This window comes from Vespula pensylvanica, chromosome 7, assembly GCF_014466175.1.
Source record: "Vespula pensylvanica isolate Volc-1 chromosome 7, ASM1446617v1, whole genome shotgun sequence".
Classification (NCBI taxonomy): Eukaryota; Metazoa; Arthropoda; class Insecta; order Hymenoptera; family Vespidae; genus Vespula; species Vespula pensylvanica.
The window spans coordinates 4,235,418-4,258,437 of record NC_057691.1 but is presented as its reverse complement, the minus strand read 5'-3'; the positions used below and the strand labels follow the sequence as shown (position 1 = coordinate 4,258,437).

General features: G+C 38.1%; 2 protein-coding genes across 7 annotated transcripts in view; both read right to left on the bottom strand.

Moving 5' to 3' along the window:
* Nucleotides 1–20: 20 nt before the first annotated feature.
* Nucleotides 21–5,333, bottom strand: LOC122630771 (apolipoprotein D-like). 5 transcript variants are annotated; one of them, XM_043815648.1, is made up of 6 exons: nt 3,439–5,333; nt 3,226–3,328; nt 2,380–3,100; nt 1,971–2,101; nt 1,656–1,899; nt 106–1,337 (listed from the first exon to the last, which is right to left on the bottom strand). In XM_043815648.1, exons 3-6 carry the CDS (start codon nt 2,548–2,550, stop codon nt 903–905), a joined length of 981 nt encoding a protein of 326 aa, XP_043671583.1. In that variant the 5' UTR covers nt 2,551–3,100; nt 3,226–3,328; nt 3,439–5,333; the 3' UTR covers nt 106–902. The 5 variants fall into 5 exon arrangements, with proteins under 5 accessions (XP_043671586.1, XP_043671583.1, XP_043671584.1 ...); XM_043815649.1 differs by having other exon boundaries at nt 2,380–2,758; nt 2,835–5,333; XM_043815646.1 differs by having other exon boundaries at nt 3,226–5,333.
* A 38-nt stretch (nt 5,334–5,371) lies between these two features.
* The window catches only part of LOC122630770 (transcription factor Ken), a 30,834-nt gene continuing 13,185 nt past the window's right edge, over nt 5,372–23,020 (bottom strand). Inside the window, exons 2-6 of one of the 2 annotated variants that reach the window (XM_043815644.1) lie at nt 9,760–10,050; nt 9,505–9,677; nt 9,193–9,420; nt 8,797–9,088; nt 5,372–8,685 (exon numbers count right to left, since the gene is read on the bottom strand). In XM_043815644.1, coding sequence (XP_043671579.1) covers nt 8,224–8,685; nt 8,797–9,088; nt 9,193–9,420; nt 9,505–9,677; nt 9,760–10,047 — 1,443 coding nt within the window. In that variant the 5' untranslated portion in view covers nt 10,048–10,050 and the 3' untranslated portion in view covers nt 5,372–8,223. The remainder of the gene's footprint in view (nt 8,686–8,796; nt 9,089–9,192; nt 9,421–9,504; nt 9,678–9,759; nt 10,051–23,020) is intronic. The other variant, XM_043815645.1, reaches the window with a different exon arrangement.

The following is a 23,020-nucleotide window of genomic DNA, read 5'->3' as shown; positions in this document are numbered from 1 at the left end:
ATTAAATTTGTTTTATCCTATTAGAAACGATAGAAGTTTATCGTGTCTGAGATGTATTTTTCTCAGAGATATATAACTGATACGAATGATTAGATTGGATCTATGTAAGTAGAAGGAGTTTCTAAATAAGGCTTTCTAGTTTCTCGGACACTACAATTTATGTCTATCATATAAGTTATGAAGCAATCAAATGTACTTTGACTGCTAAATATAAGACGATTCAAAAAGAAACTGATGTATTTGAAGAGAATATGCTTTCTTATATAGAATCTTTTTGGATTAAATCTTTGCAATGGAATTGTATCGTTATTACGGTGATTAAATGTTCTCATAAAATCTAATTATTAAATAATAAAAATTTTAAAACGCTTCATTTGAATAACTTTATATAATTGTCAAGTGTTATCGGATTAGAAAAGAAGTAAGACTCTCCAATGAGAATCCCCATACGTATTTTCTAAAATGTTCTAGATATTTCTAATCATCTTACGTATAATTAATAAGAAAAGTTGTTATTTGTATGAAGGATTGCAGAAAAAAATATAGACAATCTCTACATAGTGGATTTTTGAGAAAACGTATTTTATGTAACAATTTATTCGACTTGGATCTTTTTTCTCTTTCTTTTTTTTTTCTTTACATTTGTAAACGGCTCTTAAGTTTTAATCTCCTAACTTTCGATTCTTATATAATAAATAACGAACGATTTTGACGATCGAGGCCAGACAGATATCTTTTTCTTTTTTTCGTTTTCTTTTTTTTCTTTTCTCTTTTCTCTATAAAACAATTGTTACGAGCCTGATCAAAATGTTACAAATCGATCGCATATCGTAAAGCATAATTCATAACTCTGTCGTTTGCTTTCTTCGCGTATACGAGATTAATAAGATCGATAGAATTCTTTACGAACTCGTTTTCTTTGATTCTTTCGTGATTTCCGGAGTCTCCTCTTTCTTCTTTGATTTCTCGTCGATTTTTTTTAAATTTGTTTTCTTTTCCAAATTTTCTTCCTTCGTTGATTTTTCGGATAGTTTATCTTCATTGATTAAATCTGCCGCGACCTTGAGAATTCTTTCTGGTACGGTTTCTACCTTTTGTGGTATCTTCTCCTTCTCGATCGATTCTTCGACGTGTTCGACTGGTTTTTCTAAGTCCAATAATTGACCAGACACGTTTCGCACGTGCTCTTCCGTTGTCTCCTGTGTTTCCTGTGCCACAGCAGCCTCTGCAGTATTATCCTCGGTAGCCGTAGAAGGTGCGAGATAAGCGCAATCCTCTTGATTCGTTTTTACGAAGAACGCTTTGGAAATTTTGTATTTGTCCAAAACGCCATAAGCCTAAAACAGATATATCGTTTGCATTTATTCGTTTATTCCTCTATTTTGATATTCACGAGCTTTTTAAACGAGTATCTAATTTTTAATAATAATTATAACTTAATATTTATAGTCGAAGAAGTTTTATTAGATCCTGATAGGAAATTATCGAGAAAAACTAATGCATTTTATATAGTACATTAAGTGCATTCGATGATTTAAAATAAGCGAAATTGATAAGAACTTTACGTATTTAAGACTCGCATGTATCATTTTGAAATAACTTTTTGAAAAAAGAAATATGTTTGTGTGTGTGTATATACACGTATAAAGTAGTACCTTTTGAAGTATCGATCCAGGTGCGATTCTCTCTCTGGTCATGACCCAAGCATTTTGGGCGTGAATCGGACCAATACCGGAACAGCTCCACAACACGGCATAGTTATCATAATCAGTTTCTAACACTGAATAATGTGTCTCTGGAGTTAGAGGTACTGCAGTATATTTCACGTGTAATTTTCCTTCCTCCGCTTTCGAAGCTGCCTTTTTGATTTCACCTTCCAATATTCTCTTGATTCCTGTACTGTATAATTAAATAATAATTATGTTTATTTCATCTCGGAACACTGAATTTCCGATGAATTATGCACTTACATTCTGTTCGTAACTTCGTTGCTTACACGTAACTTGCCATCAGGACTTTGCGTATAATTCGACATGACGCAACGTGAAACCACCTCAGCTAATTGAAAATACCTTTCCGCTTCGTACCAAACTCCCAAAAACTATAACAATACGATATACTCGTTAAAGTGATCTTAGGATATTTATTTATTTATTTATTTCTTTTTGAAGATGTTGAGTTTAAAGAACAAGTAGAACGTATAGATAATGTTTAATATTGATTTTTAAATAATTCCTAGTCACATTGATAATTCTTCGAAAAACTATGGAACGCTTTACTTTCCTAAATCTTAATCCTTTAAAAAGCCATTGATACCATTACACGTATCTTTTAAAAAAAATCAAATCTAGTTTTCCAAATAAAGATTGTTCAGCTTACTCTGTTCATGTCGAAGTTCGCCATTGGTACGTACTCCGGACACCAACCCAGACTTGGTATCTGGGCACTGGTCAATGCCAGAATTGTCGTGAGAGTCAAAACCACCTTGCCGTACATGTTGTTCTTGGTATCTGCCTTGAAATCCGTACGATGCTTCTTCTTTATATACATTAAGGAGGTAGAATGCAGGAGCGTTGACCGGGCGTCGATACCCCCTCTTTACCCTTACCAACGTATTGACGTTCTTACGGTACTCTTCACGGACTTCGAGAAACTCTGGCTAGTCAACGAGACGAGAAAACCGAAGAGACGAGACTCGGTTATTGGTCAATGACGTCGGTACGAACCTCTTGCCAATAAATATCAGCTAGCTCGATGTCTGCACTCCCAACGAAAAACAAGAAACGCAAGCTCCATTATGCAATTCCTTAGACAACGGTACTTTTCGAGCTCACGCTCGGCACCACGACTCGATTTCATGAATTTCTATCTTCCAACGGTTCCAAGCCAATGTCCGTTTGATCGAGAGCAGAATCTCGAACCTCGTGCCCGATGGGTGGACTGTCCGGGCCATTGGCCAGGTTTATCGATAAGGAAGACTGGTCCCAAAGACGTGTCGGACATGTTTAAGAAGAAAGCTGATCGAACGGATTGATTAAGGAAAGTGATTTATTAAAATTCCATCCTGACTTGATTGATCAATTGACTCGTTATGACCATCCTGATTAAATAAGATGAGTAATCGATAAGAGTGAAATGCTATATGAATAACTGATTCGATATAAGAATTAGTTATTATACCAGTTTGAAGAAAATGGATTTTTTTACATTAGATGTTGATCTTACCATTACGATTATCAAGTACCAACAAAATAATCCTACGATTAAGCGTTGAACTTAATCGTTTAATAAATTCATCGTATTTTTAATAATTAATCGAGTCACGCCCCTGTAAATTATATCTTTTTAAATCGATCAATTTTTTCGAAGGATAAAAAAAGGATCAAAATATTTTGCTTGGCGATTTTAGCCAATAACAGGTTCAGGCGTTGATACTACCATGGGTCATTTATGCGATCGTTGAGCGGAGAAAGCGTGCCTATATCGAATCGGACGTCGTTTTAACGCATAAGCCCGAAGGTATGACACGGCACGCGATGCAGAATGCAGAATTATAGCGCGAAGCGTGCTTCAAGGAGGCGTTATTCTTCCTGTAACCATTCACGAAGCCGGTTTGAACAACCTCGACCTTACATGCTCGTTGGATATTTACGTTCACGAAGGAAACTGGTAGGTGGCAGGAGCGTGACCGATCTTGAGGGGAACCTACAAAACGAGAAAACCTGCGTCTTATTTATCGTCCCGTAATTATGCAATCGACACAGCTACCAACGGAATGCTTCGGAACGCCTTTACGTATGTTGCCCAGCTGGAACGTAGCCCAACCGATAACGGGTTTCGTGTGTTTTCTTTTTCTTCAAAAGTCAAGACTCTTTGAACCGTTAGTTTAACACGTTGTCCCTCGACTCCCTTCCTTTCGTCCAATTATCTTTCACTACGTTTGGAATTTTTATTCTGAGAGCGTCGTCTTGCATAAATAAAAAAAAAGAAAAATAAAGAAAAAAGAAAGAAAACAAATTTTCATAAAATTTGTAATGAGAATATCAGGGATATCGGTGTAAAGGGGTCGTCGAGAAAGCACAATACTAAAGAAAAACAAAAAACGTATTCTTTTCGCTCGCTTCTGTTTTATCTTTTCATTTTTACATATTTTTCCCCTTTCGGAATTAATTTATCTCATCGTAAAGACTATGAACACTAAGAAAGCACGCAGAGGACGCTCGCCGCTCGGAAAATGCTTAACAGCTATGAAACTTCGCCCAGATTTACCCGTGAGAGACGTCAAAGGTACTGATCTTTCTCTTGTTTTGATCCTTCTAGGACGGATTCGGTCGATACAATACAAACAATAACAATAACAAGATCTTTTAGAACGTACGATATTTCTCGGAACTCGCGATAAAGAAAATGTCGAGATTATTGTTTACTTGGAACATGTTTACATTTAAAAGGAAACTCAATGATTCATCGAAGGAGAGAGACTACTTTGAAAGGAGATATCGTATAATAACAATACATTCGTTGCCTCTTAGGGAATATCTGAGCACCCAGCTTCGTGGGTATACGTGTATAATACATACACAAAATAAGCATAATTAATTAAACGTTAAAATAATCTTTATTGCGTAACCCTAGTCCGTCTACGGCTCGAAAATCTGGGAAAAATTTAAGGATGGGTTTAAGGATGGGTAGGTTCGTGGGATAGAGGGAGAGGGTGACATAGGCTAGCTGCTTATAATATTCAAGGCGACTCTAGGGATACGAACATCTTTCTTTCTCTCTCTCTCTCTCTCTCTCTCTCCCTCTCTCTCTCTCTCTTTCTTTCTATCATACATTTTTCGTTTCAAATGACACGCTTCGTGTCCCGAGCAGTCGCACACTACAGAATAATTATATCTTTATTCTTATTATCATTTAGTATCACATTGCGTTCATTCGCTTTTTGTGCTGGCCATTCGCGTACTCTGGCTGATTCAATGGGAGCTCATGCACCACCCCTCTAATCTCCATCTAATATTTCGTTTCTCTATCGTCCCGTTCCACTCCTCGTTGTATCGATGAATCTACAAACATAGTACGAATAACGAGAAAGCGACGAAGAGAAAACGAAACAGGCCAAATTTTCCTTCAATTTCTTTCTACACCTCGAGTGATCTCGGTTAGCAGGACAAAGAGAAACTAGGATTACGGACTAGTGTGTTCCCAACGTCTCCTTTTTTTCTATCCTTTTCGTTATTTGCGTGTGTGTCTATGTGTTTGTGTCTATGTCTGTGTCTCCGTTTCTTTTTTTTTCTTTTTTTTTTACTCAATTTAACATTCATCATGAATATTTATTAAAGTTATCATGTAGTCATTGAAATCTTATTTAAATTTAATTCATTCCTAGAGATCATTTTATTAATGATTATTCGTGCCTGATGTATCTTTTCTTTTTCTCTTTCTTTATTTATGTATTTTACTGAATTTCTTTTCCATAAAATTTCTTGATTCCAACATTGTTCCGTGTCGTCGTTTTCGTCATAGATATATCGATAATTTTGTATATGGTTTACGATTCTATCTTTGGCGTTTATATATATGAAGTTGTCCTTAAAATTTTGTATTTCCGGCGACGAAGACGATCGAAGAGTTTGCATCCATATACATACATACATACATATATATATATATATATATCGATGTTTCCCTTGTCATTTGTTTAAAAAAAGGAAGTCCTTCGTTGCTCTTCGTCAGGCAAGAAAAAGAAAGAGAAAGAGAGAAAGAAAGAGAGAAAGAGAGAGAGAGAGAGAAAGAGAGAGAGAGAGAGAGAGACAGAGAGAGAGAGAGAGAGAGAGAGACAAAGAGAGAGGAAGAAAGAGAGAAAAAGAAAGAAAGAGCAAGTAGGTACATAATCCCTTGCTTTATTACCGATGATCACCGAGGTGGTTGTCGGGGGAGGTCCGAAGAGAGGTCGGAAGGCCTTTTTTCAAGGCACCTTAGGTTATGGAAATAGATTTGTTTAGAGGGATAAGAAAGAATATTATGACGTCCTGCGTCAACGAAGAAAAGGAGAAGAAGAAAAGGAAGTAGAAGATGGAAAAGAAGAAGAAGAAAAAGAAAAAGAGGAGGAAGAGGATGAGGAAAAAAGGTGTAAGAGAACTAATAAAGACGAAAAAAGAAGCTACTACTTACAACGACAAGAACTAGACGTAATAACGAAAAGTTATTGATTTAATCCGAGTGATAATTAGAATCTTCTCTAATGTTGAATTAAGAATTCATCATTATCATTATCATCATCATCATTATCATCATCATCATCATCATCATAATCATCATCATCATCATCATCATCATCATCATCATTGTCGCGATCATAACCGTAATTATCATGATCATCGCTATATCGACTCTTTCCATTTTAATATTTCCTCATTTTAAAAGCGAGCTCGTGTAATTCGTCTTGATTGAATTTTTTTTATACGCGTAACTTGTCTTAAGCCTATGAACACATGAAATCACTGCCCGATCGACCGATTTGGACCCATCTGACGCAAGGCACTCCAATCGCTTGAGATATAACGACGATCGTTACTCGAGATAACAGAGAGGAAGAGACTGGAATTCGATAGAAGGAAGATTCGGAGGGGTTCTTCGAAAATGAGAATACGGAGAGGGGACAAGGACGTTCTGATATTGGAAGACGTAAATAGAGCGTACTCTTCTTATTTTCTTTCATTCTTTCTTTTTACTATTTGTTTTTGTTTCGTTCTTTCGTTTATGTTTTCGTTTACGTTTTCGTTTTTGTTTTCGTATTCGGTTTCTTTTCTCTTATCCATCTCTCCCTCTCTATTTATTTATATCTTTTATCTATTCAGCGATCGTCGGAAATCTCATGATGCGACGCTCGAACATTTTCCGGTTCGGTTTCACTACGAGCTAGTTTGTTCTGAGGCGATTGCCGGGCAGGATATACCTAATATCTACCTAAGACAGAAATCGGTGGAAAGTCGGTTGGTCCCTTTACAAAATGTAAAATAAATAATGATAGTCCGTTAACGCACGGCCTCTTTCTTCCTATTTAACATTATGTACAAAAAAAAAAAAAAAACACGTGAGAGGAGAGATTTTTGCGTTGCGATCGTTTCTGAGCGCCGAGCTAGATGAGAGATAAACGTCTCTCATACTGACTGTCGCACGCTTTAAACCGATTTATTAATATATTTTTTTTCCTTTTGTTTATTATTATCATTATTATCATTATTACTATCATTACTATTACTATCATTATTATTATTTTTATTATTATTATTGTTATTATTATTATTATTATTATTATTATCATTGTTATCATTATTTGTTTTTTTGTCCTCCCTTTAATTCAAGATCTCCATCGATCGAAAACGCACCGTCAACATTTTTATTTTCTTTATCCTTTTTTACGTACGTGCTACGAGATCGCATCTTTCCGATCGCTGCTTTCTCCGATCCTTCCTGCGAATTTCTTTTTATTTAGCTTTCTCTTTTTCATTTTTCTCTTCGGCAATTTACGCTTAAACTCGCGAGCCGATATATCTCGAAAAACGAAGTTACCAATTAACCCTTATCGATAAGACACAGTATCAATGGTTATCACTTCCTCGTCCTTGAATCTTCTCAATATGAAGAAAGATCCACGAAAACGAGGACCCTGTTATCTTTATTTTATATTATTTTTCTTTTCCTTTTTTTTGCTATTCGTCAGTAAAGGCTCTTCCAGTGCTTCGTGCCGTGTCCTCGCGAGAATCGGCCTATAAAAGTGTCGAAAAAATATTTAATTTATTATCGCGGAGGAACGTTTAGCTCGCGAAGGGACGGCACACTTGGATGATTAATCGCGTCTACTTAACTTTGTATTAGGTATCAGAGATCACAACTGGTTATGCTGAGAGATACCAATCAGTTATCGATAATCACGCGTTAATCGAAGATTCGATCGAATCTAAAAGTTCCAGATCAAAGAGATCCCTTTTCCCCGATATCAAAGTGGAAAATTGTAATCGTCTGATAAAAAAAGACGTACTTATGTATTACTTCGATATCTTCGACGAAACATCGTAGGTGTATCTCGACACCTGATCTGGAGAACGAAAGCGACATTCGACTCGAGGAAAATCGAGATAAAATATCAACGAAAGAAACGGAGTTCGATCGGTATACCCGAGATCGTTCACTTTCTTAGCACCGGATAGCCTTTTATTGTCGCTAATCGTGCAGGTTTTTACTAAGCAGCAAATTATTATGCGGCCCTGACAGATGCCTTATGAGTTCTTGCAAACTGTCGAAATTGAGGGAACAGAAACAACACGTAAACGTATTGTCCGGTGCAGCTATCACACCTCTGTGAACGGAACAGAGATGTTTCAGCAGGTGAGCTTTCTGTTTGAACATGGCGACGCAGAGTCGACAGGCAAATGGTTTCTCGCCGGTATGTACTCGAAGATGCGTCTTCAGGTTCCAGGACATGCCGAATTGTTTGCCACAATAGGTACATCGGTATTCTCGGACGGGTGTCGACTTTGGTGGATCCTCCGTTGGAGGTGGTGGGGGTGCTCGAGCCGGTGGTAGGGTCCAAGCACCCCAAGGTGGTTCTAGGCCAGCAGCCGAAGCTGGATCGGCGCTTGGTGGCCGATGCGATGCTCCTGGTGGCGTTATTGATCGATCCTGCTAAAAATGAGAATTTCGAAATAACAATTTTTCTTCTTGTTTCTCGTTTCTTCGATAGAATTAAAGAGATATAGTTAAAAAGTAAGACAACAGGTAGGGTAAAAAGCTCACTAGATACGGTGGCGCGGATAGACTCAACGGATGAGGCGCTTGTAACCTCCTAGGTGTCTCGAAGCTCGGATTGAACGGTACGAAAGCTGGATTCTGCGCTGGTGCGTTGTGAAAACCTGGCCTACGTTTTCGATGAGGCGTCACGACGTACGCCTCAGCCGGTGGGATCGGTAATTCTTCGGGTTTTCGTTTGCCATGCTCCAAACCTAACGCCAATCGCGCCGCCATTTGTCTTGTCCTCTCTTCGGCTTCGTCCAAGGACTCTCGCCTCTCGAGTAATTGCTTTTCTGGTCTAGACGTATCGTTAAAAAGTTTTTATTAATCATCTTTACGATTTCATCGTTTTTTTTGTTTTCCTTTTTTAACGTACTTCTTACATAGGACAAGAAAATTTACCTATGTACTATGTCGTGAGAACTTTCACTCATCGTAGACGCTCCGGAATTTAAACTGAGGTTCACAGGATCCGAACTATCCCTTCTTCTTGGCGGTTCTATGCTACCTTCTCTTGTTTCCGCGAGCAAACCTTCACCTTCGACACCTTCCACGTCTACTTCCGGCTCCTCTTCGCAATCCTCGGTTTTAATTAGTACCGAACAACAATCAGCAGGATTACTCGTTTGTCTGAAACGTAGAAACGTTTAGATAATTTCCCGAAACGATTTCTATCATGATCGTTATCCATCGACATCGATAAAGTTAACTCACCTGCTGTCGTATTTGGATTCGTAACTAGAACTTTCTTGATCCTCGGAAGGTTGAGGAGTGGGTATCCTTTCAGGATCAGAATTACTAGAGGTCTGTGCTAGGTTGGGCTCGAAAAGTTCCGAGTTGATTTGAAGTAGTTCGAAGAGTTCTCTCAATGGTATAAGCTCTGTCGACTGTAATGGGTCATACGTTTTTGTTAAATAAACTTGTTCGGATAGAAAAACGGTTTAAGAGAAAAGAAGAAACATTTTTTACGGGTATAAGAGCCTCTCCGTTGTAGATAAACTCGAGAAGATGATTGAGCTGGGCCTTCCTGACCCCAGAGAAATGGACCACGTGATCCAAGGCGGGATTTCGTAAAAGATTAGCCAAAAGGGGACTAGCTGCCGCCAAAACGACACGATGGGCCCTGACGACGGAACCGTCGTCGCATGCCAGTGTCACATCTACATGACGGTCTCCATTGTACCAGGCCCCGACCTCTGCGGCCAAGGTCGCTGGGTGCTTTCCATAATGGAGCGTTAGGAGACCGTCAGTATACATCGTCTGTAAAAAAACAAACAAAATCTTGTACTACCATCTTTGGTTAATCGTGATTGGAAATAACCGGCTAGCTTGTATTGCCCGTACGATAACTTGGCACAACATTCGTTAGAGATTATGAGAAACATTACAGTTAGATGGTCGCTTATCCATAGATAGATGGCAATAAAAATTTGTCTGGTATTCATGATAGCGCAATTAATGCGACACAAACTAACCAAATGATTAATAAACCTGCCTGTTTATCGTTGGAAATCCCACTCTCGCTAAACTTCCTGTTTGGATCGAAAAGTCTAACGAAGCAAAATTATCGCTTCTTTTAATCGATCTATCAATGATATGATGAAAGATAAACGATAATTGCATTTAATTCACAGTATTTTTTAATTACGAACGCATACGATAATCGATTTGATCTATCAAAGCCCGAATGCAAATATGTATTTCATCAAAAATCATTCGAGAAAAGTAAGAAACAAGGGTGAAAATCTTGCTCGTCATCGACGATCTTTCGCAAAGGAAATATTTGCAATTCCGATGGATTTTCCTTGGATTCTCAAAAGAATCAAGTGTCATCCTTACGAAGAAAGTTGATTTACACACAAACCATAGTATCCCCCACCCTGCTTCCCTCCCCCTCTTTCTCTTCCCCTCTTCTCTTGAATCCAAAACGGTAGACTTCTCTACCATGCAAGGACATTAGTTGCAACCTCGTTTACGATGATTCAAGATGACTGAGAGAAAAAAGGAAAGAAAGGAAGATTCGAGATAAGAAAGACACGGTACGACACGGCGACATTGCATAGCCGTTCGCATACGTAATGTCTCGACAGGCCGTTACTAAGAAAATCGCTGAATAAGGAAATCGTTCCTCGCTCGGTGCTGCTGTTTGACTCGTTGCCTGCTTGCTAGTGCTTGCTCCGTTGTAGGCTAGCGCAGCCCGAAGTTCAGGGTCAATCGCTGCCCGACCGGCTGGATTACGAACGTGCGCAAGCGCTCGCGCGCGCGTGTGCTCCGGAGAGTGAGAGAATAAGAAAGGAAGAAAAGGAGAAAGAGAGAGAGAGAGAGAGAGAGAGAGAGAGAGAGAGAGAGAGAGTCTTTACGTTTACGTTCTTCTTTCTTCTTCTATTTGGGCCTTGAAGACTCGCCGGGCGGGGTCTCGTGCCGTATTGCTCGTTGGTAGGGATTACGGAGACCTGTGATTATATTAGAGTGGGGAGGGCCAGATAGCGATAAAGCTGAGAAGTGGGGAAAATGGAAGAGTCAACTTAGCAGCTCACCACTTTTACCGGCCAAGGTGCTTCTCTGCAGGTGCTGCTACCCTGCGGTGCTACTTCGTTCGATCGATACAACCAGTTCTTTCTATCTCTATTAGTTTCTATCCCGGTTTCTCTATCCCATTCTCTCTTTCTCTCTCTCTCTCTCTCTCTCTCTGTATTTCGATCTTTCTTTTTTCTTCTCTCCATGTATCTGACTCTAGTTTTAGATCTACAATCTCGTTTTAATCGTGCTACATAGTCTACCACTGTGTCGGTAACGATCGATCGAGCAAACCTTTTATCTTGGAATCTCTACCTTGACGATCAATGGCAAGTACTCATAATGCGGGAAATATGAATGATTTTATGTCTTTTTTTTTCTAATTAATCTCTATTCTCTCACTCTTTATTTTTTATTTATTTGCTTTTTTTTTTATTTTGTCCGTGTAAATTAAAGTTTTACTTACTGTTTTTTCATGAAAACGGGAACTTATTTATGCATTACGATTGTTTTATTCGAAATTAACATCGTTTATCATTATTCTGTTTATTCTTTTTTACATTGTTTGAACAACAAAGATTAATTATTTAAAACGATAATGAAATTTGGAAAGCATTCATATTGCGATAGGTATGTTAAAAGGAGACACCAAGACCGGTTCGACGAACAACGAAAGCGAAAACGCACGACAATGAAGAGGTTCGCGAGGTCAGAGAAGAGGAGATAAGTAAAGAGGAGAAAGTAGTCGACATGAATTCGTGAATCCCCTCAAATTTACCGTGGCTGTTTATGGCTACAAGAGTTTATCACATTTTCGTCATTTATCGTTTGCGTTAATTTTCTTTTTATTCGAACGATATCCATAACTAACGCGTTTAAAGATTAATGAAAGAGAAAATGATCTCATCAATGAAATTTATTATTAATGAAGAACAACGATCACGCGTTGTAACTTCTCTTCTTTCATCGCTTTGTTTGTAATTCAAGATATACGAAATTATTCAACACACACACACACACACACACACACACACACACACACACACACATATGTTACAATTTAGAAATAATTATAACGAGAGAAGGTGTTAAGTATATAAAAATAAAGCAAAAGAAAAAATGGAGTTCGATCGAATAAAAAACATTAAAATAAACAAGTTGATATAAAACTTTTAAATTGGTAGAAAAATGAGGTCGCTAAAAACGCAATGTAAACATTACAAAGTCCATTCAAATGATTGATCAGAGTCCACTGTGTTGATTGTTAAAGGAGAGAAAGAGAAAGAGGATTGTACATACGTACACTGACGCGCACACGTTAATGTGCGCAATGTGATGCGTACCGTGTATAGGCGAGCATTATAATCTCCTATTCGGATGGCGGACGTTACGATCTACCATTGAATCGAACAATAGCGAAACTGGGTTACGCAAATGTCGAGGCTGAAAATTAAAGTGCGAGACATACAAGGGCGGAAAGGTTCTGGCGAGGGAAATAGGAGGGGAGGGAGAGCGTCCGGAGATGCAACATACGTTGTTATAAAGTGAAAAAAAAGGATATTTCAAAGTTCCGATGCATCGTCGGTGAAAATCCAATTGTCCATTCTTCCCCTACTACTCCTCCCCTATTTCCTCTTTCACATTCTCTCGTCGATTTCTTCGAAAAGGGAAAACTCGTTCGATCGAGGCCGTTATATCATCGCATTTTATCCTTAATCGTACGATAAATTTCAACTAATCTAATTCCATAAGTAATACGATTTTAATTCATAGTTAAGTACACTTCCTATCACTTTTTATTAAGATATTTTCTAAAGTAACACTAGATTTTTATTTGATCTACGAACACGTATACCCGGTTGAAAAAATTATTCTCGTAAAAATTCGATGAATGAAGGGAGCGGGAGTGGGAAGAAAGTAGATATTACTCTTCGAAAGATAAGGATTTATCCTCTTAATTACAGGACGCTAACGAGTGTAATCAAATTAAAAACGAATCATCGATTAAGTGATTTTACCGAGGAATGGAATAAGTCTCGAAAAATGAATTTTCGACGATATTTCTCGATCGAGTCGTTCGAACGGATAGTAGTTTCGACGGGAATGGTCCAATTTTTGTTTACAATCGACTGTCGAAAATGACAGGAGTAGGTTTGCGAGTTCGTCGTGAAAGAGAACACAAATCGTGACGGTACTGATTAAGGCGAGGCGGTTCGAGTGCGCGCACGAGCGCGAACCAGCCGCGGATTGAGCAACGATGGAGAGACTGAGGGAAAGAGAGAGGCCCAGAAAAAGAGAGAGAAAGAGAGAGAGAGAGAGAAAGAGAGAGAAAGAGAGAGAGAGAGAGAGAGAGAGAGAGAGAGAGAGAGAGAGAAAGAGAAAAAGAAAGAGAGAACTCGTTACCGGGGCTGGTAATGGGGCCCGGCCGTTTCCGCTCCATTTTTTGTGGGCCCAATTACGTTTTGCCAGTCCGAATAGGCGCGCGTTTCGCGGTCTCTCTTCATCGAGCGAGATCGCTCCTACTTCCTTCTCCTCTCTTCCTTCTCCTCCTCCCCTTTCACCTCCCCATCCTCCTCCATCGCTAGAAGAGCGTCGTACGAATACGTTTCGTGATTCGATCCTTGCCTTACCGCAAGCAAAAGACTCCTCCGACCGAAGAAGAAAAAAATTGAGCCTTCGACCGCGAAAGAAGGAAGATCAGCTCGCTTCGTCACAGTCTATCGACGATGAAAGCGTCATTTATCATGGTCCATGCCAAGCTGTTGGTCTCAAATGATTTTCGAACATTGAAACGTCTTGTCCTTCTTCGAAAATCGATAAAGAAAGATTTCGAAGTATGTTTGGTTGATCATGGAATTCCATGTCACGAGATGTATCTTATAGCGAGATCATAAAAACATGGCAATTCGATTGGTACATTCGATAGATACGAATCTTTGTATGTATCTTTGTACCTTTGTATGCATGTATGTATAGTAAGCCGAAAAGAAGCGCGGATTTCGTTTACTTTCGAGTCGTTCTCGAGTTTCTTTGCGGAAACGAAAAAGCGTACTGCTTAACCGAGGGGCACACAGGGTTGTGACACCACGTGAAACCAGTGACTCACACCTTTCCTTGATTTCGAATCACCATTTTCCACCTGGTCTCTCACGCTCTCCCTTTCGCGACCGCTCCGTCGACTGTGACGTACTCTCACTCTCTCTCTCTCTCTCTCTCTCTCCTTCTTTCTCTCTCTCGTCTCTTTCTCTTTCTCCTTCTCTTCTGTTTTCTTTCTCTTCTCGCTTCTTCCTCCTCCACTTTTTTTTTTGTTGTTTCAAAATCTCTCTTCCCTCTCGCGAGTCGTAGAAATAAATTGAGATCCTTTCGAACGGAAGGATAACGCCAAATCCGTCGAAACGAATCTAATCGCTATAGTTATGAAAGAAATAATGCACGGTTACCGTCGCTCGTGCGCCAGCGCGTTCGCGATTGTGCAAAGAGGAAGCGGAATCCGTTTACGATCGGCCCACGATTTATCTTTTCGTTCTAATGTCTTTTATACTCTCTTATAGTCGTACTTACAATTGAAATAAATAGTGTATAAATTGCGTACTACGTGTGAAAAACGTCGCGACGTAAGTCGGCATTCCTTCGTAGAATTTCATTTGCATACGTTTGCCTATCTTCGTTTGATTTCATTTACTCATTTGTACGACGGTATTAACACGTCCTAGAGACGCATGCTAATGTATACAACTGTTCGTTTTTATATGGGAAATGTCAAAGTTTTTTCAGCTTAATCGTTATTAAAGGGCATCGTGTGCAGTAAGTATTACTTCAAAGGTAAGAGATAGACGAAATTATATGCGACCTCGATGTGTTTTTCAATCGGTTTACGAAGAAACGAGAAATTTCGAAGAAAACGTCTTACGAGATCAACGAACCGAGCGAAACTATTTTTGCTTTTTTTTTTACATCCGATCGGTTCTCAATGGTTCGAAAGATCGTAGATATATGAAAGCTCTCGTTACGAGGTAACGCGCGAAAGGTTACAAGGTGATATATATATATATATATATATATCTTTTTCTCTCTTTTTCGAAATGTTGTCATTCGTAATTCTAACATTAAGCCCGTGATCCAGATTAAAACCGCTCAAATAATAATATTTACCAATGCGCGGAGAACTCGTTTGGACAGGACACTAATTTGCATAGGAGCGTTTCTAGAATAGTGCCAAGTACACTGAAAAGATACGTGCGTTCTTTCATCGGGTTGGTAAGTCGCGTTCACTCTTCTCTAATTCTCTCTCTCTCTCTCTCTCTCTATTTCTATAGACATTCATATAATACAATATACATATATACATAGAAAAATACATCAATAGAGACATATATGCACATTGCACATGCACATATATAGTACATACCGTCGTCGTCGTCGTCGTCGTCGTTGTCGTCTTTTATCGACAGTTTTACGTAAGGCCTTCGAGAAATCGTAACATAATCCGGCCGCATAGTTGTCCTGAAAACCGCGCGCGGGAGATATGAAAATTCGAACGTCATGGTGTCGCGTTACCCGCTCGCGGACGAGGCCTCGTCCGGCTTCTATCGTTGATTCGTTTCGACGAACGCACCCGCGATAAGACGACAAATCTGTGCCAGTATTGCGTGCCTTTCTCTCTCTCTCTCTCTCTCTCTCTCTCTCTCTCTCTCTCTCTCTCTCTCTCTCTCTCTCTCTCTCGTTCTTTCTGCGGAGGGACGCGGGTGAAAGAAAAAGAAAAGCTTCTAGCCGAGAAGAAAAGGAAAAAAGGAAAGAAAATTATGGCGCAGGGGATACGTCATGACTAGAGTTATACGCATACACATATATACGTACTTACGTATATACATACATATGTACGTACTCTTGGCGAGCGATTAAATTCAACGACGACGTCGAGTCACCGGATACATTTCGTTCAAGGCCAGAAAGTAAAAAGCCTTTTCAGCCGTACTTACTTACGTACACACCACCTCGAGCTAGTCTCTCTTTCTCTCTCCTCTCTCTTTCTCTCTCCTCTCTCTCTCTCTCTCTCTTTCCTCTCTCTAACTGGTACGTTCGTGCACACATCCTCGCGACAGGTACGATCTACGTTCGTGGTGGAGAGGCTCGGTTCGTGCGCAAACGAATATGTTCTCTCTCTCTCTCTCTCTCTCTCTCTCTCTCTTGCGCACATTTGCGCTCTTTCCCTTTCCCGACCTCTTTCTCTCCCTCTCTATCCTTCTCTCTCTCTCTCTCTCTCTCTCTCTCTCTCTCTCTCTCTCTCTCTCTCTCTCTCTCAACTCGCCTATCCCCATCGGCCGCTCCACAAAGCGAGTCTGCGAAGCGACTAGTTACATGATCCATTCATTATATAAGATATAAGAACAATCGCCTCCTCTAATAGACGCTCCATCATCGCGAATCCGAAGGGCATGCTCGCGTATCGCGCATGCGCGATATTTCTTTTCTCACTCTCTTTCTCTCTCTCTTTTTCTTTTTTCTCTTAACTATTATTGGATCTAGCACGTACATGTGGCCGAAAAGGAATGACTTTCGACGGGCAAAAAAGAGCAAACTTTCGCAAGGACGTTACATCCTTTTTTACGAAATGTCATTGTTGCATTTAATTTTCCTTTTGTTCTTCTTAAGTATTTTAAAGATTTAAAGACGGAAAAATCTTGATTGCGTTGGTTTATACCGATGTTGTTATTTCTCTCTCTCTCTCTCTCGCTCTCTCTCTGTTTATTTCTTTCTCTCTCCCCCTCTTTCTTATTGTCTCATCTAACAAACATAAACGTACGTGTACGTTGCGTACAACGCAAATAACAATGTTTCTTTCTCTCTCTTTCTCTCTCTCTCTCTTTTTCTCTTCATAATGGCCTTTATATACAAACACACACACGACGAGCTGCGTACGTACTCTTACGTAACAAACGATCGTTTCTCTCTATTCCTCTAACCTTCTCTCTTTCTCTTTCAAATGAACGACGTCCTGTATTTCTCTCCGCGATATATCATTCAAAGGGCATTCTCGTCCTCAAAGACGCAAGATCGGTGGTTGTGATCGCTGCCAAGGCTTTTCAGTACGTACGAGGATCTCATCGAAGCAACATACGTAAGTATTAAATTATCGACAACTTTCTCCGTCCTCGGTCTCTCTTCGAGAAGGTATCTTTTCGTCGTTATCTCATTTTCACTCGTTTGCCAATTATACGATGATAATATCGATAATAAAGACAGAAGGAGAAGGTGTGAGACAAAGACAGACAGAGAAAGATAGAGAGAAAAAGAGAGGAAGAGAAAGATAAATAGATAGATAAATAGATAGATAAATAAGTAGATAGATAGAGAGAAAGAGAGATGTACTACGTGGGTTAGTCATCGAGGTGCTAAAAATCCGATAGCTGCTAGGACTGTTAAAACGGATGACCTTTCACTACTTAAAGATCTACATACGCCTACACTCTGCCCGCATGCGTTCGCCGCTCGCATGCATTCTACAAAAGAATGATGTCTTTTCTTCCAACTCCCCTCTCTTTCTTTCTCTTTCTCTTTCTCTTTCTCTCTTTCTTTTTCTCTATTATTTAGTCATCAGTTGTACTCTGATCGTTGACTCAAGTGATGTACTTTGCATTACATATTTTGTATCATCATACCGGTCTTATCGTCCCGTTGTCACTTAGTTCTTGATTTTCTTTATATCAAGTTCCGTTCCATTTATTATTCGTTTCCTTTACACTTGTAATTCCTTATGCTTTCAGTCTAGCATATTTTTTGGCTTGTTATCGTTCAAAGCTTAAAGTTCGTTGTTTTTATTATCACAGTATATACTTTCTATGGTTACGTCTTAGGTATGATTAACGCGAGCGTCACCAATAAAATTAGGTAATTAGTAATTCGCGTACGTTCCAATTTGAACATTTCTATTTTTAACTTGGTAACTACCATTTAATCATTTTTTTAGAATACTTTCGACACGTTACTTTCGTTATTTCGTATTTTTTCATTTGTGTTTCTTTTTTTTTCTCTTTTCTCTTCATTCATTCATGACATCATTTGTGTCACTTCATTACGCTGGCTTATGCAATTCTCGAAATATTTACTATATACTCGGATAGTATGTGCGATTTTTTATGCACGTTGATCTCGATGCAGTAAAGAAAAGCTTGCAGATGCGATACCTATCTATATTCTTTTCAAGCGTAGGCGAACTTCATCCTTCTCTTGACTCTCTCTTTATTTCTTTTTCTTTTTTTTTTTTTATGTCTATCTCTCTTGATGGCAACGATGCGAGCGCGTTTTAATAAAGTCAAGACCACTGCTTTTGGCTTGGCCTTGCACACGCACATAATATGAGTCAGGCGGAAACGAGGAACGTCGAGCGATGACCAACCGCTTCGCGAGAAGCCTATTACCACTACTATATGCGTTTTACTATCCTTTTCTCTTTCTCTTTCTCTCTTCTCTACGTTTCGTCGTCTCGCTACTCTCGCGATAAATCTTTCCTCTCTCATAATAAATTGAGTCAGAGGTGAAAACAATGTTAAAGATGCGATCGATTATATACCTATCTCCTATTAAATTCTGTTTCTTTTCTTCTGCAATATCTCGTTTTTGTTTCATTGAATTAATTACATAAGTCATTAACGACCCAGGGAATAACAAAAATTTATGAATCATCACGAGCAAATCATCGCTAATAACAATTTTTTTAGAAAGTAATAACAAAAAAAAAAAAAGAAAAGGTAATTTACAAACATTCATTGGGGGAATACCGAATAATAGTAAAAATATTAATACGTCGAAAGATACTTAATATATGTACTTTTGTTTCTTCGTTTTTTTTTCTTTTTTTTTTTTTTTTTAATATAGCCATGTAATCTGCATTTTTAAATAGATATGAAAAAATCAATGTGCTAGATAAATTCTTTACATACTTCATATAGCGCTCTAATTTTTTTGTATCTATTCAAAATTCGAAGGACTCTCTTTGTTCGGTCTAAGAAAATTTATTCGATTTCACAAGGTGTATGAATATTTTTCTCACTCATTATAAGTATACGTATATAACTTCGTTTTATGTATATCGATTCTTAGTTATGTTAAGCTATGTGCCGAAATAAATCATTTTCTTGGTCTTTTATGTTAAAGATATTCATGTTAAACGATATACGTAAATAAAATAGGGAAAAAGTGAAAAAGAGAGAAAGAGACAAAAAATATTCTAATTAAGCTTGTCATAGTAACTACCGATGCCGTGCATCGATTAATTCTACAAGGCCATTATCGATTCTATTCATTCCGCACTCGTTTATCCAACTATGCTAGCCGCGCGCTAACGAGGCTTTCGTCAACAACGTCGTGAAATGGACGATACAATTACGTGCCTCAACCTTGGATCATTCTCGAGTTCCTGCGTTAACCCTAAAACACTTACTATAATGGATTTCAATTTCTTGGGATCTCATCGTTCTCAATGAGTAGATTTGAAGGTAGTTTAATCCTTATATTATTCGATATGAGTCGAAAATTGTATGATCAAAAGATTTTATAGAAATAAGTAAATGTTTGATATCTATTTATTATAATATCAATGAATAAGTGATAATCAATAACAATTAACGAGATTATACTATAAGAAACTTGTATATTTAACATTTATGTACGTACATATGTACATGTGCGAAATATATTTTATTTGAAAATACATTCGAAGAAAATGTAAATGACGAAACGATAGTAAATTTATGAACGATAGTGTCATTTGAAAAACTTGTAAATAATCGATCTAATCTATAAAGTTTCGATATGGATATTGTTTTTGATCAGGTTAAAGTGCACGTAAAAAACACCACATGCACGATCAGCCCTGTCGTTTTGTCATTAAAATCTTCGTGGTCGACGATAAACGTTCGTATCGAGAAATAAGAAGAAACGAGAAAATTTTCTCATCTAGGAAAAAAGTAAAGAGAAAAAAAGGTTTCTGCGTCGAAGACATACGGACACGAGAAATCATCATTCCCGCGCTAATAATCGTCGTCTAGAGGACTGCCACACGTTTTCTCTGCACCGTCACCGTAACAGGATTCGCAGGTAAGAGCAGGAGAGATAGGAAGGATCGACGGAATTGCATAACGCTTTGAAAAAACCGATGTAACTCGTCGGAAATCGTCGTTTAGCGATACAGTCACAAGCAACCGAGCGCGAATAAACAACAACCATATGTAATCCGTATGGACGAATGATTCATAGTCATCACCATAAAAATAGAATATGTTATACATATTTGGATATACATAGTCGTTTTCCGTATAAACGTATCGAGTAAAGCAGTAAGTGAAATTGAATTTTTCAAATGTATCATTACGAATACAGGAACGAGTAATGATAAAATAAAAAAATAAATTTCGTTCTGGATATTTTTGACATTTTCTTATATCTTAATGTCGTCTAACTCTCATGGTTCATTTTATAAAATATATTGTTTATTAATATATTTCGTCATTAATACGTTTATAAAGAATATTATAAAATAATTGACATTACTTGGACGTATTTGTTGGAAACGTTTGAAAATTTCTCTAGACGAATGTCGATTAAAATTTGTATTCATATTGGAAAGACTGTAATTCGGATGGTAATCGAAAAAAGTTTCGTTTATAGTTTCGATCAACTGTATCAAATCGTTACTCTTCTATGTATTAACACCATTACAATTGCATCGTCACGTTCGTCCTCGGTCAGTGTTTTATGGTGAGTGTGATATTTCAAGTTGACAGCCGTCAATATGATCGCCTCGGTAAAAATAATGCAAACAGTGTAAACTACTTTTCTTTGAAGAAAACATTTGTGCGTTCAATACACTTACGCGATAGTTTTACGTACCAACCTTACAAACTAATCGCACACGCCTACACATGTACATATTTTTCTGATAAAGAGAGTAGATAAGAAGAGTGGAAAGGGCCAGAATGTTTCTTTCATTCTTGCTCGTTATCTAACTGCTTCGTAGAAATTTTCTTGGAGTATTTTTCATCTTTAATTAACGTTTCTCTAAGTAGCCGGATCAATTAATAAAAAAATTATATTTAAAAGTCTAAATCTGTCGAAATAATTTTCTAATAAAATCAATTGATGCAGATATATAAATAAATAAAATATTTACTTGATATAAGATTTTTATTTTTTTAAATAAATGAGATGCTACGAAAAATACGACGTATACGTATATCGAAGTATTCAAGACAAGTTTAGAATTTTGATCGTTGTTCCGGTGAAAGAGAAGAGGACGCGTTTGATAAATTGATATAAATCGTGAGATCCTCGAGCGTTCATCCTTTATTGTTAATAAGTGCAAGAAAGAGACGTGCAGCGACCACCGAAGGCTCTAGTTTAGAGACGGTATGCACGCTGCTACACGATACTTTTATGCGCGTCCACGCCGCGTTCTAGACACTTACGTAATCTCAATGATCTCACATTGTGGGTGTGGGTGGGGACCGGTCGTCATGTCGTGTGTGTTCCCGTGTGCACGTACCGAGTTAGAAGCATGCATGCAGTAGTGCACACAAATGCACTTACACGTGTCAAAGAGAGCGCTACGTTTTTCTCCGTCTCTTTTGATTCAAAAAAAAAAAAAAAAAAAAAAAGAGAAAAGAAAAAAAATCATTTCTCGTGTCTTTAATAATTCTGCAAAAATTTAAATTATCATTCGTTGATTTAATGCAGTTATTATTGACGTATATATATATATAGACAATCGCAGGTATGTGTGATACGACATAAAGCTACCATAATCATTGATATTATGTCGACATCAAGCTGTCATGATAAGTGATAAAGTATCGAGTCGGATTTGAATTAAAGATCAAAACGATTATAATTATAGGCGAATAAAAAAAAGGGTAGGTAATAAAAAAAATAATTGACTCGATGTAATATCGTTCTCTCATGATAAATAATCACCTGTATCGAGTGAAAAATTCGGAAATTAGGAATTAATACGAAATATTAAGCTTTTTTGGGGATAACCAGGAAAAGAATAAATGATAGAAAAATTATTATTTGGGTCGTTCGTTCCACCACGCGACGTAACGAGCGCCCGGGATGAATGATTAGCGTATGTCACAAGAGGGGAGAGAGGACGATTGCGAGAGATCGTTTGGAGTAACAATGGCGAAGGAGAAATTACGTCGTCGACGTCGATGTTGCTCGGTTAGGTACGCGCGCACGCACGCGTAAGTACGTAAGTAACACAAGAAAGTCTGGCTAGCTTGTTGCGCGCGCCTTTGTGGATGTGTGTGCGGGTGAAAACGAACGAAGCAAAAGAGTTTTGAATAAGACGTACGTGTTAGTTCGTAAATGTACCAAAAGTGATAAGTTCTTTTCTTTTCTTTTCTTTTCTTTTCTTTTCATTTTCTTTTTTTTTCATTTCTTTTTCCTTCCTTTTTTTTACTTTCGAAATAAATATTATAATTTTGATAATATTTATACGTAATAAATAACGACAATACTTGTTTCCTTGTTAAATTATTCCGGAGTTACGAGGCAAACATAAAACTGGAACACTTTCACCAGTAAGGAAAGGGTCGAGATCCCTGGGACCACGGTCGTAACTCTTTGAAGGTACACTCGATTCACACTGTGTATTCTACCGCTCCAAATATAATTACTCCACCTAAATTTCTCTTACTTTCTATACGTGATCGTT